General features: G+C 38.6%; 1 protein-coding gene across 1 annotated transcript in view; it reads right to left on the minus strand.

Moving 5' to 3' along the window:
- CFTR (CF transmembrane conductance regulator) overlaps nucleotides 1–20732 on the minus strand; it is a gene marked incomplete at its 5' end in the record, with an annotated part of 213804 nt that overhangs the window by 171430 nt on the left and 21642 nt on the right. The window contains 1 exon segment of the mRNA NM_174018.2: nucleotides 2819–2929. Within this exon segment, the coding sequence (NP_776443.1) occupies nucleotides 2819–2929 (111 nt within the window).

Consider the following 20732-nt stretch of genomic DNA (forward strand, 5'->3'; position numbering starts at 1 on the left):
TCAGCAGTGGCCACAGGGCTGGAAAAGGTCAGGTTTCATTCCAATCTCAAAGAAAGGCAATGCCAAAGAAAGCTCAAACTACCACATAATTGCACTCATCTCACATGCTAGTAAAGTAATGCTTAAAATTCTCTAAGCCAGACTTCAGCAATACGTGAACCATGAACTTCCTGATGTTCAAACTGGTTTTAGAAAAGGCAGAGGAACCAGAGACCAAATTGCCAACATCTGCTGGATTATCGAAAAAGCAAGAGAGTTCCAGAAAAACATCTATTTCTGCTTCATTGACTATGCCAAAGCCTTTGACTTTGTGGATCACAATAAACTGTGGAAAATTCTGAAAGAGATGAGAATACCAGACCACCTGATCTGCCTCTTGAGAAACCTATATGCAGGTCAGGAAGCAACAGTTAGAACTGGACATGGAACAACAGACTGGTTCCAAATAGGAAAAGTAGTACGTCAAGGCTGTATATTGTCACCCTGCTTATTTAACTTATATGCAGAGTACATCATGAGAAACGCTGGGCTGGAAGAAGCACAAGCTGGAATCAAGATTGCCGGGAGAAATATCAATAACCTCAGATATGCAGATGACACCACCCTTATGGCAGAAGGTGAAGAGGAACTCAAAAGCTTCTTGATGAAAGTGAAAGAGGAGAGTGAAAAAGTTGGCTTAAAGCTCAACATTCAGAAAACGAAGATCATGGCATCCAGTCCCATCACTTCATGGGAAATAGACGGGGAAACAGTGGAAACAATGTCAGACTTTCTTTTTTTTGGGCTCCAAAATCACTGCAGATGGTGACTGCAGCCATGAAATTAAAAGATGCTTACTCCTTGGAAGGAAAGTTATGACCAACCTAGATAGAATATTCAAAAGCAGAGACATTACTTTGCCAACAAAGGTCCGTCTGGTCAAGGCTATGGTTTTTCCTGTGGTCATGTATGGATGTGAGAGTTGGACTGTGAAGAAGGCTGAGCACCAAAGAACTGATGCTTTTGAACTGTGGTGTTGGAGAAGTCTCTTGAGAGTCCAAGGGAGACTGCAAGGAGATCCAACCAGTCTATTCTGAAGATCAGCCCTGGGATTTCTTTGGAGGGAATGATGCTAAAGCTGAAACTCCAGTACTTTGGCCACCTCATGTGAAGAGTTGACTCATTGGAAAAGACTGATGCTGGGAGGGATTGCGGGCAGGAGGAGAAGGGGACGACAGAGGATGAGATGGCTGGATGGCATCACTGACTCGATGGACGTGAGTCTGAGTGAACTCCGGGAGTTGGTGATGTACTGGGAGGCCTGGCGTGCTGTGATTCATGGGGTTGAAGAGTCGGACACAACTGAGCGACTGAACTGAACTGAACTGAACTGAAAGTAAATATATGTAGGTTATTTGCATATAATATAACATTTGGTATAAGGGACTTGAGCATCCATAAAGTTTGGTATCCATAGGGGATCTACCGAGGGACAGACTCTATTCTAGACTTTATTCTGTTTATTTATCATAACCAGAACGAACCAAACAAAAACAAAAAACAAAAGTAATACTGCCTTAATGGCACTTAAATATACTAAGTGCTCAATAATAGAAGCTGGTGCTTGATCTTGGAAATGTGAATCTGCTACTTCCACTATCCTAATTCTTTGAATAAAACCAAGAAACAATAAGGCTAAACACCTTATTTGCCTTGAAACTTCAAAAGAAATTCAATGAGTTTAATGAAAATAAACGAATTATAAGTCTACTCGACTATTTTATTTTGGTGCTGTTAAAAAGTAGTTGCTTCTCTTTCTTTTTTGCCAAGTCCCTTTCCCTTTCCCCCTCATCTGGTATCAGATCCTGTACTGCTGGCACAAGACTCTGTCCAGCTCATTCACAGATTGTTGTTGGTCCAAGAAGTAAGCATGTGACTCAAAAGTTTCTGGGATTTTTCACTTTTGGAAAAAAGACTCTTTCCTCAGTGGTCTGTAAAGACATGAAAAAAGCGTTCTGAGGACCACTGCATGGAGGAAGCCAATCTGAGACAATAAAACCAGTTCCTGGTTCCACTGAGTCCCTAACGGCAGTTCTGTCCCTAAGCTTTTACACAGATAGACTACATGAGTCAATACATTTCCTCTTTTTATTTACTTAAGCTACTTGATTGGATTCCCGTCACTAGCAACCAAAAGGATTGTAACCAATACCCTTTAAAAAGAAGACTTCTTTACAACGGGAAACACTGTTTTTGGGGAAGCTGGGAGTATGGACCCAAGTTTGAACCAGAGCTCAGCCATTTATTAGCTGGAAAATTTATCTCTCTGAGCCTCAATTTGCTCTTCTATAAGATAGAGATAATGATACTTTCCTTCCAGAGAGGCTAAGAGGAGATACCATACCTGGCATTCAACATGTGCTCAAAAATATGAAACTTCTACATATTCTTGACATCCAACTGCCTTTACCCTAAGATTTCTGAGTATGCATATCTGTAATCACGATTTAAGATTCTAGAGGCAAATATACACAACTTGCTTCATAAAGATGTTGTTCCGGTCTTCACAAAATCCACTTAATGTTCTTTAAGTGACAGATAGCTTCTCAGAATTCAAATATGTATTTTTCAAAAAATAAAAAAGATCTTTTCCCAGGGAAATGGTTTTCTTTCATCCCTTCTATGGTTAATTCTTAATTGATCAAGACTTCATCAAGAAAATAGGACGTTCCTATTATAAATACCCCATTTTAAGAATTAGGCCCTCCAATAGTAGTTCTCTAGTCTCTAATAATATTAATTTCTCTCTTCAACTAATAAACAATGTTCATGAACATACCTTTCCAATTTTTCAGATAGATTGTCAGCAGAATCAGAAGAAGAGATATGGTATATGTCTGACAATTCCAAGCGCTGTCTGTATCCTTTCTTCAAAATTGGTCTGGTCCAGCTAAAATAAAGAGAGGAGAAACAGATATAACTGTTAACTTGATCTCCAATGTAGACTTGAAATCAGATAAAGTTTCAAATTTTCTAGCATGTGGAAAAGAGCCGCGCATAAATATGAGAATAAAGTAAGGCATCTTCTATGAATATCAGAGATTCATATCTCACAGAACTCAACTGTATAAAACATCAACACCTCTGAACTGACATGACTATAGCTTTTTCTAAAAGGATTAGGAATGGTGGTAGAATCTTTCCCAGAGAGGAAAAAAAAGAAAACTGCTAAACATTCTATACTAAAAGTATAAAAATCTGAAAGGAAGGGCGGGAAGGAGAGAGGTGGGAAGAAATTTCCCTAAAATAACCAGATATTAAAAGTTTATAGTTTGTTGAAGTCCAGCCTCTACAAAATGATCTATGAATGATAAGACAGACACTCAAACAACACCCAACATTCATAGTACAAACTCCTCAGCAATGTGCTATTTGTGGAATGAACTAACTGTAGCTGGAGGGCTAATGAGTAGTGTGTGTCAATTTGTTGACTTAATCATCACCCCTGAATGACGGTGGGGATCATAATTTTCTTGTGTTTGTCTCCTCATCTTACAACAGTTACGCACTTCGGCCCGCTACATATCTAATAAATAACAATTTATGATGGAAGCTGGCCTGGTAAATGATTAGGCAGGATTCTGCAGTTATTTTCAAGTACACGTTTCTAACTATTGTGAATAAGGCAAAATAATCTTCACAGAGAGGCTTTCCAGGTGGCTCAGTAGTAAAGAATCTGCCTGCCAATACAGGAGATATGGGTTTAATCCCTGGGTGGAGAAGATTCCCTGGAGAAGGAAATGGAAACTCACTCCACTCTCCTTGTCTGAGGAACCCAATGGACAGAGGAGCCTGATGGGCTACAGTCCATGGGGTTGCAAAGAGTCAGACACAACCTAGCAAATAAACAACAACAACAATCTTCACAGAGGTGAGAAAATCTAAAAACAAAACAAAGAAAAGGGAAAACAAAGAGGAAGGAGGCAGGGGCAGGAAAACTGTTAAATTATGTACAAAAAGAGACTTCTAAATGAAAGTTGTTGAGCAAATGAGACCTTTCTCATGTGAAATGTCATGTATTTATTAACAAAATGAATTGAAGTTGAAATTAGTGATTCTCTGGAATCAAGATTGCTGGGAGAAATATCAATAACCTCAGATATGCAGATGACACCACCCTTATGGCAGAGAGTGAAGAGGAACTAAAAAGCCTCTTGATGAAAGTGAAAGAGGAGAGTGAAAAAGTTGGCTTAAAGCTCAACATTCAGAAAACGAAAATCATGGCATCTGGTCCCATCACTTCATGGGAAATAGATGGGGAAAAGGTGGAAACAGTGTCAGACTTTATTTTTCTGGGCTCCAAAATCACTGCAGATGGTGACTGCAGCCATGAAATTAAAAGACGCTTACTCCTTGGAAGAAAAGTTATGACCAACCTAGATAGCATATCAAAAAGCAGAGACATTACTTTGCCAACAAAGTCCATTTAGTCAATGCTATGGTTTTTCCAGTGGTCGTGTATGAATGTGAGAGTGGACTGTGAAGAAAGCTGAGTGCTGAAGAATTGATGCTTTTGAACTGTGGTGTTGGAGAAGACTCTTGAGAGTCCCTTGGACTGCAAGGAGATCCAACCAGTCCATTCTAAAGGAGATCAGTCCTGGGTGTTCTTTGGAAGGACTGATGCTAAAGCTGAAACTCCAGTACTTTGGCCACCTCATGTGAAGAGTTGACTTACTGGAAAAGACTCTGATGCTGGGAAGGATTGGGGGCAGGAGGAGAAGGGGACAACAGAGGATGAGATGGTTGGATGGCATCACTGACTCGATGGACATGAGTTTGAGTGAGCTCCGGGAGTTGGTGATGGACAGGGAGGCCTGGCGTGCTGTGATTCATGGGGTCGCAAAGAGTCGGACATGACTGAGCGACTGAACTGAATTGAACATATGTTTTTACTCTTACTATCTTTCTTTTCTTCAGAGAGTTCTAAAGTTCGGTGTCACTGAGAATTTGGTAATATCAAGGCATGTCACCCATCAAAAATTAAAAGAGTGTTTTAGCAGTATCTGAGAGGCCAAATAAACTCATGACAGCAAAGTATTCTAGCAAAGCTATTCTGAATAAAAAGAGGAAATGCTATGCCAAACACAAACATTTTGACATTGTTTCAGGGCAAAACTACAAAAGGCTCTTATGTCTACCTTCACCACTCCCACCCAATGGGTCCAGATTCTTGTTTACACTTCCCTGGTCTTCACCCCTTCCCTGCATTCCCGGTGTATCTACAACTTGTCCTTCCTTAAAATTCAACTGAATTACAACCCAGCTCAAAGGCTCAGGAGTTTCACCAACCATTTCTGACCAAGATATCAACAAGTGACAATGGCTTAATATGTCAGGTTTTTTTCATTTTTACTTGCAATGTTTGCATCTTAACAAGAGCCTTCAAATCTCAACAAAGGATGATAGTAAGGTTCATCTTTATTGCCCATTGTGATCCATTGGCAGTTTTTCAGAGAGAACAAGAACAAAAATATTGAGGACAGTCTGAACACAGTAAAGAAGTCCCATGATCTAGCATCTACAGTGGGCATTGTCTGAGAGAGTGTTGGCACACCCACCTGGTGCTTGCCATCCAGTAGCAAGCATAAGCACTGGAGCCACATTTGCTGATACAGGGGTCGGTGAGAGTGTGAAAAATCTGGGGCAGCAATTTTAGGATATAAACTCTATTCTGTTAGTTATAAGCCTTTGTAAAATAAAGTCAATAAGTGAAAAGCTGAAGCAAGTGTTTACTACTAATAAAAAAATTATGTGTGTACAGCACTTTCACAAACACTAGCATATTGTCATTTTAATTTGAAAGTCTTGATAGGTAGGCAGAACAAAGAGATGACTGCCTTACTTTAAGCATAAAGTAATGGAGGCTCAAAGATGCTAAATTTGTTTGTTACTAAATGGCAAAAACTATATTTTACCACATTCTTCTGACATCATCCCTTCCTTTACCATGTTCAGCTTTTATTGTCTAGGAAAATTAAGCTTGGTGGGTTATTCTGGACAGAGTACGGAAGGAGGGTCTAGCAGCAGGGAAATCAAAAGCTAGCAAACTGCAGGCAATGATATGGTGTGCTAGCATGTCTTCACCCATGCCTTCCTCAGAAAAACAAAAGGTGACTTATGGCATCGGCCAGTTTCTGTGTTGTAAACGCTCCCACCATGACCAGTTTCAAGCCATCAAATGTGAACTCACTGAGCACCAAGTTGGGAAGAGATACACAGTTGCATATTATAATATAGTGTGATTACCATTCAGATACAATCAACTAACCTCAGTAGCATAGATAATAATGAATAGGCAGCAATAACTTTCGAGTTTTTATTATCTTTATTTAACATACTTTATTTCAATTAATTTTTAATACTAGTTGTGCTTAACAACCAGCTCACGAAGTTCCTGAAAATTTAACAATCAGCTCAACCAGAAAAGGGCCAACTTGACCTCGCGGATTCAATCTCTGGGTCAGGAAGATCCCGTGGAGAAGGAAATGGCAACCCACTCCTCTAATCTTACCCAGAAAACCCCATGGACAGAGGAGCCTGGTGGGCTGCAGTCCATGAGGTCGCAAAAGAGTTGGATAGACTGAGTGACTAAACAACAACAGCAAAAAATGGAAAATTTAGAAGAGAAAAATATACTCCCTCTATTGCTAAAACTTTCATTTTCAGTATGTTTAAAATTGTTAAAATATGAAACTAAATTTACAAATAAAGAGAATCTCACTAACTGTAAATATTATAATACCATAGACATTTGCAGGAAGTTTAAAAACAATTTTTTTCTTTTAAAAACTAATAAACATACATCTTTTGGTCCATATCTAAGACCTGATCACCAATTCCATAAATGACTTTCTAGCTCATTTTAAAGTAACACAATTTGATGGCTACGTTTATAAAAAGCTTCCTTGTGTTATCTGTGCCCATTTTAATACATATATTATAACATTACCTCTAGTCTTGATTATAAAGAGCTCCATAGCCCAGCACCATCAAATCAAACATATTCAGTAGTATTAAGAGTTAGCCATTAATAATGATTAATACACTTTAGTGTTTCTGACAGATTCATTACAGTAAACCTATATTCATAACCTGAAACAGAAACTTAAGGCTAATTATGAAACCTAAAATCAATTAACTTTAAGCTGCCTGGTAATCAATCACCAGTTAACTGAAAGAATTTATTTTGTGAGATTGAGCCAAAAACAACTGAACAAAATCTCTGCTCCATCATGGAGGTCCCCCTGACTACCTCAAACCAATCCTAAAAATAAAAACAAGCAAATAAAAAAATCCCAGTTATCTATATCTAGACACTCAATGAAATATTAGTTACTGTAAAATTCCAGCCACTGTTTCTTTTGAGTGAGCTTGAGTATGTTCAACATACTTGGATAGAATTTAGGATGACAACTCAGGATACCTACCTCAAAATTTCTTCCATTAAAAAATGAATGAGCATGCAAGTGTTTCATAATAGCTATGGAGGTACACCTGCAATAACCAAAAGCAATAAACCCTGTTCTTCCTCATTTTCCTCAAACCTGCTCTCACCATCCCTTCCCTCATCTCTAACTGATCTTATCCTCCTTTTTTGTTCATAACCTGTAACTGCATATTGAAAATGGATTTATAAATTGAACTTAGAAACTGTGACAGTTTCCAAAGTTTTCACTATTTCTAACAGAAACTCACTAATCATTAATTACAGGGCTGCAGAGATTCTTAAGGTATACAGTTCTTTATATCCTAAAGTTTTCAGTTCAGTTGCTTAGTCATGTCCGACTCTTTGCGACCCCATGAACGGCAGCACACCAGGCCTCCCTGTTCATCACCAACCCCGGACTTTAGTCAAACTCATGTCCATCAAGTCAGTGATGCCATCTAGCCATCTCATCCTTTGTCGTCCCCTTCTCCTCCTGCCCCCAGTCCCTCCCAGCATCAGGGCCTTTTCTAGTGAGTCAACTCTTCGCATGAGGTAGCTAAAGTACTGGAGTTTCAGCTTTAGCATCAGTCCTTCCAAAGAACACCCAAGACTGATCTCCTTTAGAATGGACTGGTTGGATCTCCTTGCAGTCCAAGGGACTCTCAAGAGTCTTCTCCAGCACCACAGTTCAAAACACCACAGTTCTTCGGCGCTCACCTTCGTCACAGTCCAACTCTCACATCCATACATGACCACTGGAAAAACCATAGCCTTGACTAGATGGACCTTTGTTGGCAAAGTAATGTCTCCACTTTTGAATATGCTATCTAGGTTGGTCATAACTTTCCTTTCAAGGAGTAAGCGTCTTTTAATTTCATGGCTAAAATCACCATCTGCGGTGATTTTGGAGCCCAGAAAAATAAAGTCTGACACTGTCTCCACTTTCTCCCCATCTATTTCCCATGAAGGGATGGGACTAGATGCCATGATCTTCGTTTTCTGAATGTTGAGCTTTAAGCCAACTTTTTCACTCTCCACTTTCACTTTCATCAAGAGGCTTTTTAGTTCCTCTTCACTTTCTGCCATACGGGTGGTGTCACCTGCATATCTGAGGTTATTGATATTTCTCCTGGCAATCTTGATTCCAGCTTGTGCTTCTTCCAGCCAAGCGTTTCTCATGATGTACTCTGCATATAAGTTAAATAAGCAGGGTGACAATATACAGCCTTGATGTACTCCTTTTCCTATTTGGAACCAGTCTGTTGTTCCATGTCCAGTTCTAACTGTTGCTTCCTGACCTGCATATAGGTTTCTCAAGAGGCAGATCAGGTGGTCTGGTATTCCCATCTCTTGAAGAATTTTCCACAGTTGATTGTGATCCACACAGTCAAAGGCTTTGGCATAGTCAATAAAGCAGAAATAGATGTTTTTCTGGAACTCTCTTGCTTTTTCCATGATCCAGCAGATGTTGGCAATTTGATCTCTGGTTCCTCTGCCTTTTCTAAAACCAGCTTGAACATCTGGAAGTTCACGGTTCACATATTGCTGAAGCCTGGCTTGGAGAATTTTGAGCATAGACCAACACAAAAAATAAAAGTCTAGCACCCAGACCCATTGCACATTTAATAAGAGACTTCAGGTTTTATTAAGAAAAAAATCAATCACTTGATTAAAAAATAAATACACACACAATGAAACTGTATTTAGTTTCATTTCTTAGAATAAAATTTCTGATTTTTGCACAGATGTAGAGTGATTGTACTTCCTTATGATGAAAAGAATTTTCCAATTATAGACATTATTAAAGCTTTGATTTTTCAAGAAACCTATCCCTGTAAAACCACATAATTAAAGCTTATAATCACCTTCCCATTTGACATTTGGCTTTATTAATCCACCAGAGGCAACTGACATTTTCATCTGCTATAATTTAAGATGAAGGTCAAGTATCAGATCTTTTCAGTTTAAGATGATTTTGTTTGTATAAAACAATCATGTCTCTACATTATGTAACATTATTTTTTATTTATATAGCCAAGTGAAATAAACAGCAAATTCAAATCCATGGTTGCATGATACATCTCCCAAATACTGACAAATCGATAAACTCAAATGACGAAGACTTTTTCCTTTCTGCATGAAATGATACTTAAGGAACTAATAGAAATTATTGTAAACTGCTTAGTATAGACAAATTTAAATACACTAGAGGTTTTCTCCTCATCCAGTGTATTTACCATGGTTTGAAATCCCTCAAATATGTTGGATAGTCCTAAAGAAAATGCTGAAGTTTAGGAAGAGGAAAGGAGGGGAATCATTTGAACAGACTGTGACAATAAATCTCAAATTTCTGCAGCACGTTTTGCCAGTTTGCTTTAGCTTTTTGAAAAATGGCTATGATGGGAAGAATTGGTTTCCGACCAAAAGTCATTTCATCTCTACAAGGATGTCGTTTTCAATTCATGTAAATAACACTTTAAATGTCACAACTGTTTAACCAACTTAGATCCAGGGTTATTTGTGTCAGATGTGTTTTTCCTCAATGAATTTTAGTAAAGATAAACCTTGAGAAAGTAATGGCATCTAGCCCTCAAAAGTCCTACATAAAACTTGTAGGTTTCAAGAATGTACCTCACAGCTGCAGCACTGGGGTGCAGGTCAAGTCAGTGAGTCTGTCCTCTGACTCCACAAGGTAATCAAACAGTGTTTGCCTTCTTGCTTGCTAAACAAGCTATTTTTGTGTTTGAGAGTTAATTTCTCATGAGGCACTTACCAACAGAACTGTAGAAATTCTTTTTCTTCGTGTAGATGAGTTAACAGTAAATAAATGTAGTCAATGAATTTTAGAAGATTTGGAAGGATGATTATTTGCTGCTCAACAAAAGCCTACAAACCAATATGAAAAATCTTCCAGAGGCCCACAATTTAAAGCCATGATACAAATCAATTTAACTTCATGCCGAATGAACCTAAACTTAAATAGAAAATTGATAGACCTATTTTATAAGATGCTTCTAAATATAAATGTATCAGGAATGCAAGCGTATTAAAACATCTGGCAAAAATACTTTCTTTTTGCTTATCTATATTCAGTAATGTCTAACGGTAAGTATGTATAACTTGAAATAAGAAAGAAGTTCTATTTAATTAAAGAAGAAGGCATATATAATTAGTACTCGCTATGGCTATCTATGCCGGAGAAGGCAATGGCAACCCCCTCCAGTACTCTTGCCTGGGAAGTCCCATGGACGGAGGAGCCTGGTGGGCTGCAGTGAGCCTAACGACCATGGGGTCGCTAAGAGTCGGACACGACTGAGCGACTTCACTTTCACTTTTCACTTTCATGCATTGGAGAAGGAAATGGCAACCCACTCCAGTGTTCTTGCCTGGAGAATCCCAGGGACGGGGGAGCCTGGTGGACTACCATCTATGGGGTCGTACAGAGTTGGACACGACTGAAGCAACTTAGCAGCTGCAGCAGCATGGCTATCTATGCAAATAAACTTTCTAGTCAAATATACCTTAACTCCATGATTTTCATGTAATTTTCACTATAAATTTTAATTCCCATAAACTTTCATTTCTTTCCCGATATAACTGTCTGAGGTAAAACTACCATGAAGACTAAAAAAACTCCACTTAATTTCTACTATAAATCTGTTCTGAAAAAACTGAACTAGTGATTTTAAGTGGAGAAGGCATTGGCACCCCACTCCAGTACTTTTGCCTGGAAAATCCCATGGATGGAGGAGCCTGGTAGGCTGCAGTCCATGGGGTCATGAAGAGTCGGACACAACTGTGAGACTTCACTTTCACTTTTCACTTTCATGCATTGGAGAAGGAAATGGCAACCCACTCCAGAGTTCTTGCCTGGAGAATCCCAGGGACTGGGAACCTGGTGGGCTGCTGTCAATAGGGTTGCACAGAGTTGGACACGACTGAAGCGACTTAGCAGCAGCAGTGATTTTAAGAAGAAAATTTTAAGTTTTAATTCTATTATTTCCCAGGCATGTGACCTTTAAAAAACTCTTATTAAGATCTCTTAGCTGCAGCTCCTCCTGGAAATAACAACTATGACTATTTGGTTTTCATGGGGATCAGATTCAATGTTGTTCATAAAATATTATAGCTGTAGATTATTATATTGCTTCTTCATAGAATCTACATGGCTTTAATTTCCAGAGCACTAGAGTTTATTATTGGGACTATAACAAAAGTAATAGCTTACATTAGTAGACTATTACTATAATTCTGTAAAATTCTAAGTATTTCACATTATTTCATCTGATCCCCACAATGATTCAAGTCCTAGTTTTATCTAGTTAAGTCCTAGTATTATCTTCATTTTACAGATGAATAACAGGCTGAAGGAGCTTAAATCATTTATCCAGGGCAGAGTTAGAATTTCAAAACAGGACTGTGATACCAAAGCCTACACTTGTACCAAATTTGCCATATTAGGACTAATTTTAGGAAAACAAAAATAATATACCCTTAGGTATAATATGAAAAGCATAAGCAACAACAGAAGAAAAACAATAGATTAGACATCATCAAATTATAAAAATTTTATGCCTTAAAGCAGACCATCAAGGAAGTGGAAAAAATAATCCAAAGAATGGGAGAATTTTTTTGCAGATCATACATCCAATAAGAGATCTGTATGTAGAATATATAAGGAACTCATAACTCAATCATAAAAAGACAACCCAATTTATAAACGGGCAAAGGATCTGAATGGACATTTCTCCAAAAGAGATATATGAACACCCAAAAGCATATGAAAAGATGTTCAACTTCATTAGCTGTTAGAGAAATGCAAATCAAAACCACAATGAGATTCGACTTCATAACTATCAGAATGGCTATAATCTAAAAGACAGGTAACAGGAGGGCGGTCCTAAGATGGCAGAGGAATAGGATGGGGAGACCACTTTCTCCCAACAAATTCATCAAAAGAACATTTAAATGATAAGTAAATTCCACAAAACAACTTCTGAATGCCAGCAGAGGACATCAGGCACCCAGAAAAGCAGCCCACTGTCTTCGAAAGGAGGTAGGAAAAAATATAAAAGACAAAAAAAGAGACAAAAGAGGTAGGGATGGAGCTCCATCCCAGGAAGGGAGTCTTAAAAAGAGAGAAGTTTCCAAACACCAGGAAACACTCTCACTGCCGAGTCTGTGGCGAGCCTTGGAAGCACACAGGGCAACATAACAGGGAGGAAAAATAAATAAATAATTAAACCCCACAGATTATGAGCCCAACAGTAACTCCCCCAGTGAAGAAGCAGCACAGACGCCTGCACCCGCCACTAGCAAGCAGGGGCTGGGCAGGGAGGCACGGGCTGCATTGCTTAGAGAAAGGACTGGGCCTGAATGCCCTGAAGGCAATCTGAGTGAACTAACTTGGGCTAGCAAACCAGACTGTGGGATAGCTACCATGTGAAAAGCCCTAAGACACCTCCAGGCCCACGCACAGAACAAAGGGCTGAACAGAACTAGGTGGCTGCAAACCATCCCCTTCTGGTGACAGGCAGCCAGAGCCGGAAGGGGGAAATCACAGCCCCAGAGAGACATTATCTACCGAACTGCAAGCAGGCTTCTTTTCTAACTAAGACTTCTTGGGGTTCTGGACAGTCAACATCTGCCTGAGAAGGTGCACCGGTTCTACACCCAGAAAACCGAGCAGCAGGGACGGGGGAGGTGATAAGTTGCAGCGACCATGCTCTCCAAACACCTCATCACCTGAGCTGCTCGGACCTGGAAAGGGCACAAAAAGCAGGCCCAACTGAGTCTGCGCCTCTGAGAACTACCCAAGTGCCTGAACCTGAGTGGCTTAGAACCGGGAGGTGCATGCAGCCCAGGGCCAGCCTCGGACAGTTCCTGGTGGAGCAACCTAGAGCCTGAACAGTGTGGGCAGGGAGGGCACATGTGCCGTGAGTGGGGGCAGGCCCAGTGTGGCTGAGACACTGCAAGCACACGCCAGTGTTATTTGTTTGCAGCGTCCCTCCCTCCCCACAGCGCAACTGAACAAGTGAGCCTAAAAAAAGTGTCCACCACCACCCACTTTGTGTCAGGGTGGAAAGCAGACACTGAAGAGACCAGCAAACAGAAGCAGCTAAAACAGAGGGAACTGCCTTGGAAGTGACAGGTGCAATAGATTAAAACCCTGTAGTTAGTACTGACTGCATAAGAAGGGGCCTATAGATCTTGAGAAATAGAAGCTGGACCAAGGAACTATCCAAAAATGAACTGACCCCACAATACCCACAACAATACCAGAGAAAGACCTAGATATATTTTTACTATTTTTATGATCATTCTTTTTTTTTTTAATTTTTAAGTCCTCTATTACTCCTTCAATTCTTTAATTTTCACTTTTATAACCTACTATTACTTTGCAATAAAAAGACCCTATTTTTTAAAGCAAACTTCATATATATATATTTTTAATAATTTTTGTGACTTTGTTTTTTCTTTTTTTTCTTCTTTTCTTTAATATTGTATTTTTGAAATTCCAACCTCTACTCTAGATTTTTAATCTTTGCTTTTTGGTATTTGTTATCAATTTTGTACATTTACAAACCCAATCTTCAGTACCCATTTTTCACTTGGGAGCAAGATTACTGGCTTGACTGCTCTCTCCCGCTTTGGACACTCCGTTTTCTCCACCAGGTCGCCTCTGTCTCCTCCCTCCCACTTCTCTTCTCTACCCAACTCTGTGAATCTCTGTGTGTTCCAGACGGTGGAGAACACTTAGGGAACTGATTACTGGCTGGATCTGTCTTGCTCCTTTTGATTCCCCCCTTTTATCCTCTTGGCCACCTCTGTCTTCTTCCTCCCTCTTCTCTTCTCTGTTTAACTCCGTGAACATCTCTGAGAGGTCCAGTTGTGGAGTGCACATAAGGAAGTGATTACTGGCTAGCTTGCTCTTTCCTCTTTTGATTAACCTCATCTCATTCGGGTCACCTCTAGCTCCCTCCTCCCTCTTCTCTTCTCCATGTAACTCTGTGAACCTCTCTGGGTGTCCCTCACTGTGGAGAAACTTTTCATCTTTAACCTAGATGTTTTATCAATGGTGCTGTATAGAAGGAGAAGTCTTGAGACTACTGTAAAAATAAGACTGAAAACCAGAAGCAGGAGGCTTAAGTCCAAATCCTGAGAACACCAGAGAACTCCTGACTCCAGGGAACATTAATTGACAGGACCTCATCAAATGTCTCTATACCTACACTGAAACCAAGAACAATCCAAGGGCCAACAAGTTCCATAGCAAGACATACCACACAAATTCTCCAGCAACACAGGAACACAGCCCTGAGCTTCAATATGCAGGCTGCCCAAACTTACTTCAAAACCATTGACATTTCATAACTCATTTCTGGACACTTCACTGCACTCCAGAGAGAAGAAATCCAGCTCCACCCACCAGAATACCGACACAAGGTTCCCTAACCAAGAAACCTTGACAAACCACCCGTACAACCCCACCCACAGCGAGGAAACTCCACAATAAAGAGAACTCCACAAACTGCCAGAATACAGAAAGGCCACCCCAAACTCAGCAATATAAACAAGACGAAGAGAGAGAGGAATACCCAGCAGGTAAAGGAACAGGATAAATGTTCACCAAAGCAAACCAAATAAGAAGAGATAGGGGATTGACCTGATAAAGAACTCCAAATAATGATAGTGAAAATGACCCAAAATCTTGAAATCAAAATGGAATCACAGATAAATAGCCTGGAGACAAGGATTGAGAAGATGCAAAAAAGGTTTAACAAGGACCTAGAAGAAATAAAAAAGAGTCAATATATAATGAATAATGCAATAAATGAGATCAAAAACACTCGGGAGGCAACAAATAGTAGAGTAACAGAGGCAGAAGATAGGATTAGTGAAGTACAAGATAGAATGGTAGAAATAAATGAATCAGAGAGGAAAACAGAAAAACGAATTAAAAGAAATGAGGACAATCTCAGACCTCCAGGATAGTGTTAAATGCCCCAACATTCGAATCATAGGAGTCCCAAAAGAAGAAGACAAAAAGAAAGACCATGAGAAAATACTTGAGGAGATAATAGTTGAAAACTTCCCTAAAATGGGGAAGGAAATAATCACCCAAGTCCAAGAAACCCAGAGTCCCAAACAGGATAAACCCAAGGCGAAACACCCCAAGACACATATTAATCAAATTAACAAAGATCAAACACAAAGAATAAATATTAAAAGCAGCAAGGGAAAAACAACAAATAACACACAGGGGTATTCTCATAAGGATAACAGCTGATCTTTCAATAGAAACTCTTCAGTCCAGGAGGGAATGGTAAGATGAAAGAAAATAACCTACAGCCCAGATTACTGTACTCAGCAAGGATCTCATTCAAATATGAAGGAGAAATCAAAAGCTTGACAGACAAGCAAAAGCTCAGAGAATTCAGCACCACCAAACCAGCTCTCCAACAAATGCTAAAGGATATTCTCTAGACAGGAAACACAAAAAGGGTGTATAAACTTGAACCCAAAACAATAAAGTAAATGGCAACGGGATCATACTTATCAACAATTACCTTAAACGTAAATGGGTTGAATGCCCCAACCAAAAGACAAAGACTGGCTGAATGGATACAAAAACAAGACCCCTACTTATGTTGTCTACAAGAGACCCACCTCAAAACAGGGGACACATACAGACTGAAAGTGAAGGCTGGAAAAAAATATTCCATGCAAATAGAGACCAAAAGAAAGCAGGAGTAGCAATACTCATATCAGATAAAATAGACTTTAAAACAAAGGCTGTGAAAAGAGACAAAGAAGGACACTACATAATGATCAAAGGATCAATCCAAGAAGAAGATATAACAATTATAAATATATATGCACCCAACATAAGAGCACCACAATATGTAAGACAAATGCTAACAAGTATGAAAGGGGAAATTAACAATAACACAATAATAGTGGGAGACTTTAATACCCCACTCACACCTATGGATAGATCAAACTAAACAGAAAATACAAGGAAACACAAACTTTAAACAATACAATAGACCAGTTAGACCTAATTGATATCTATAGGACATTTCACCCCCAAACAATGAAATTCACCTTTTTCTCAAGTGCACACAGAACCTTCTCCAGGATAGATCACATCCTAGGCCATAAATCTAGCCTTGGAAAATTCAAAAAAATTTAAATCATTCCAAGCATCTTTTCTGACCACAATGCAGTAAGATTAGATCTCAATTACAGGAGAAAAACTATTAAAAATTCCAACATATGGAGGCTGAACAACACGCTGCTGAATAACCAACAAATCACAGAAGAAATCATAAAAGAAATCAAAATTTCCATAGAAACAAATGAAAATGAAAACACAACAACCCAAAACCTGTGGGACACGGTAAAATCAGTGCTAAGGGGAAAGTTCATAGCAATACAGGCATACCTCAAGAAACAAGAAAAAAGTCAAATAAAAAACCTAAATCTACACCTAAAGCAACTAGAAAAGGAAGAAATGAAGAACCCCAGGATTAGTAGAAGGAAAGAAATCTTAAAAATTAGGGCAGAAATAAATGCAAAAGAAACAAAAGAGACCATAGCAAAAATCAACAAAGCCAAAAGCTGGTCCTTTGAAAGGATAAATAAAACTGACAAACCATTAGCCAGACTCATCCAGAAACAAAGGGAGAAAAATCAAATCAATAAAATTAGAAAAGAAAATGGAGAGATCACAACAGACAACACAGAAATACAAAGGATCATAAGAGACTGCTACCAGCAAGTATATGCCAATAAAATGGACAACGTGGAAGAAATGGACAAATTCTTAGAAAAGTACAACTTTCCAAAACTCGACCAGGAAGAAATAGAAAATCTTAACAGACCTATCACAAGCACAGAAATTGAAACTGTAATCAGAAATCTTCCAGCAAACAAAAGCCCAGGTCCAGACAGCTTCACAGCTGAATTCTACCAAAAATTCAGAGAAGAGCTAACACCTATCCTACTCAAACTCTTCCAGAAAATTGCAGAGGCAGGCAAACTTCCAAACTCATTCTATGAGGCCACCATCACCATAATACCAAAACCTGACAAAGATGCCACAAAAAAGAAAACTACAGGTCAATATCACTGATGAACATAGATGCAAAAATCCTGAACAAAATTCTAGCAATCAGAATCCAACAACACATTAAAAAGACCATACACCATGATCAAGTGGGCTTTATCCCAGGGATGCAAGGATTCTTCAATATCCACAAATCAAACAATGTAATACACCACATTAACAAATTGAAAAATAAAAGCCATATGATTATCTCAATAGATGCAGAGAAAGCCTTTGACAAAATTCAACATCCACTGATGATAAAAACTCTCCAGAAAGCAGGAATAGAAGGAACATACCTCAACATAATAAAAGCTATATATGACAAACCCACAGCAAACATTATCCTCAAGGGTGAAAAACTGAAAGCATTTCCCCTAAAGTCAGGAACAAGACAAGGGTGCCCACTTTCACCACTACTATTCAACATAGTTTTGGAAGTTTTGTCCACAGCAATCAGAGCAGAAAAAGAAATAAAAGGAATCCAAGTTGGAAAAGAAGAAGTAAAACTCTATTTGCAGATGACATGATCCTCTACATAGAAAATCCTAAAGACTCCACCAGAAAATTACTAGAACTAATCAATAAATATAGTAAAGTGGCAGGATATAAAATCAACACACAGAAATCCCTTGCATTCCTATACACTAATAATGAGAAAATAGAAAGAGAAATTAAGGAAACAATTCTATTCACCACTGCAACAAAAAGAATAAAATACTTAGGAATATATCTACCTAAAGAAACTAAAGACCTATATATAGAAAACTATAAAACACTGGTGAAAGAAATCAAAGAGGACACTAATAGATGGAGAAATATACCATGCTCATGGATCAGAAGAATCAATACAGTGAAAATGAGTATACTACCCAAAGCAATCTATAGATCCAATGCAATCCCTATCAAGCTACCAATGGTATTTTTCACAGAGCTAGAACAAATAATTTCACAATTTGTATGGAAATACAAAAAAACCTCAAATAGCCAAAGCAGTCTTGAGAAAGAAGAATGGAACTGGAGGAATCAACCTGCCTGACTGCAGGCTCTACTACAAAGCCACAATCATCAAGACAGTATGGTACTGGCACAAGACAGAAATATAGATCAATGGAACAAAATAGAAAGCCCAGAGATAAATCCACACACCTATGGACACCTTATCTTTGACAAAGGAGGCAAGAATATACAATGGATTAAAGACAATCTCTTTAACAAGTGGTGCTCGGAAATCTGGTCAACCACTTGTAAAAGAATGAAACTAGAACACTTTCTAACACCATACACAAAAATAAACTCAAAATGGATTAAAGATCTAAACGTAAGACCAGAAACTATAAAACTCCTAGAGGAGAACATAGGCAAAACACTCTCTGACATACATCACAGCAGGATCCTCTATGACCCACCTCCCAGAATATTGGAAACAAAAGCAAAAATAAACAAGTGGGACCTAATTAAAATTAAAAGTTTCTGCACAACAAAGGAAACTATAATCAAGGTGAAAAGACAGACTTCAGAATGGGAGAAAATAATAGCAAATGAAGAAACTAACAAACAACTAATCTCAAAAATATACAAGCAACTCCTGCAGCTCAATTCCAGAAAAATAAATGACCCAATCAAAAGTGGGCCAAAGAACTAAATAGACATTTCTCCAACGAAGACATACAGATGGCTAACAAACACATGAAAAGATGCTCAACATCACTCATTATCAGAGAAAGGCAAATCAAAACCACAATGAGGTACCGTTTCACACCAGTCAGAATGGCTGAGATCCAAAAGTCTACAAGCAATAAATGCTGGAGAGGGTTGTGGAGAAAAGGGAACCCCCTTTCATTGTTGGTGAGAATGCAAACTAGTACAGCCACTATGGAGAACAGTGTGGAGAGTCCTTAAAAAGCTGGAAATAGAACTGCCTTATGACCCAGCAATCCCACTGCTGGGCATACACACCAAGGAAACCAGAATTAAAAGAGACACGTGTACTCCAATGTTCATTGCAGCACTGTTTATAATAGCCAGGACATGGAAGCAACCTAGATGTCCATCAGCAGATAAATGGATAAGAAAACTATGGTACATATACACAATGGAGTATTACTCAGCCATTAAAAAGAACACATTTGAATCAGTTCTAATGAGGTGGATGAAACTGGAGCCTATTATACAGAGTGAAGTAAGCCAGAAAGAAAAACACCAATACAGTATACTAACGCATATATATGGAATTTAGAAAGATGGTAACAATAACCCTGTATACGAGACAGCAGAAGAGACACAGATGTATAGAACAGTCTTTTGGACTCTGTGGGAGAGAGAGAGGGTGGGATGATTTGGGAGAATGGCATTGAAACATGTATAATATCATATATGAAATGAATCCTCAGTCCAGGTTCGATGCATGATACTGAATGCTTGTGGCTGGTGCACTAGGATGACCCAGAGGGATGGTATGGAGAGGGAGCAGAGTGGGGGCTTCAGGATGGGGAACACGTGTATACCTGTGGCGGATTTGTGTTGATGTATGGCAAAACCAATACAATATTGTAAAGTAATTAACCTCCAATTAAAATAAATAAATTTATATTAAAAAAAAGAAATATACAGCTAGCAGTGGAGCGCTTTGCTGAATGTGCTCTTTACCCCCTGGCCTGCTGGGCATATCTTAAACCAATTTCCTTCATATTTTATGGTTGTACCTATACCTTAAGAATGTCAATTTTCCTTCTTTGTGCTTATTTCCTCTCAAAGATATTAACCTAACAACAATATTACTTTGGACAAACCATTCACAGGCCTTGGTTTTCCTATCCATAAAATAACTTGATTTTTGGTAGAGAACACCTAATTTTCTTTCAGCATTATATTTCCAATTGTCTAATGTCACAAAAGAACCTCAGGCTATACTCTTTCTGAAAAGCAATTTAACAATAATTTCTAAAAAACTTTAAAAGTAACTGCACTTTAAGAACTTTGTTTTAAAGAAACAGTCATAAACTTTAACAGAGATTTATTCACAATGATGTTTATCTTAGATTTGTTAATAATAATTTAAAAGTCAGAACCAGCTTAGATAAAAAACAGTAAGAAAAACTAAATTCACATACTTATATGTTTGAATATTATAATGTTGGGATATATTTAAATATT

Source organism: Bos taurus, chromosome 4 (genome assembly GCF_002263795.3).
Source record: "Bos taurus isolate L1 Dominette 01449 registration number 42190680 breed Hereford chromosome 4, ARS-UCD2.0, whole genome shotgun sequence".
NCBI classification, from domain to species: Eukaryota; Metazoa; Chordata; class Mammalia; order Artiodactyla; family Bovidae; genus Bos; species Bos taurus.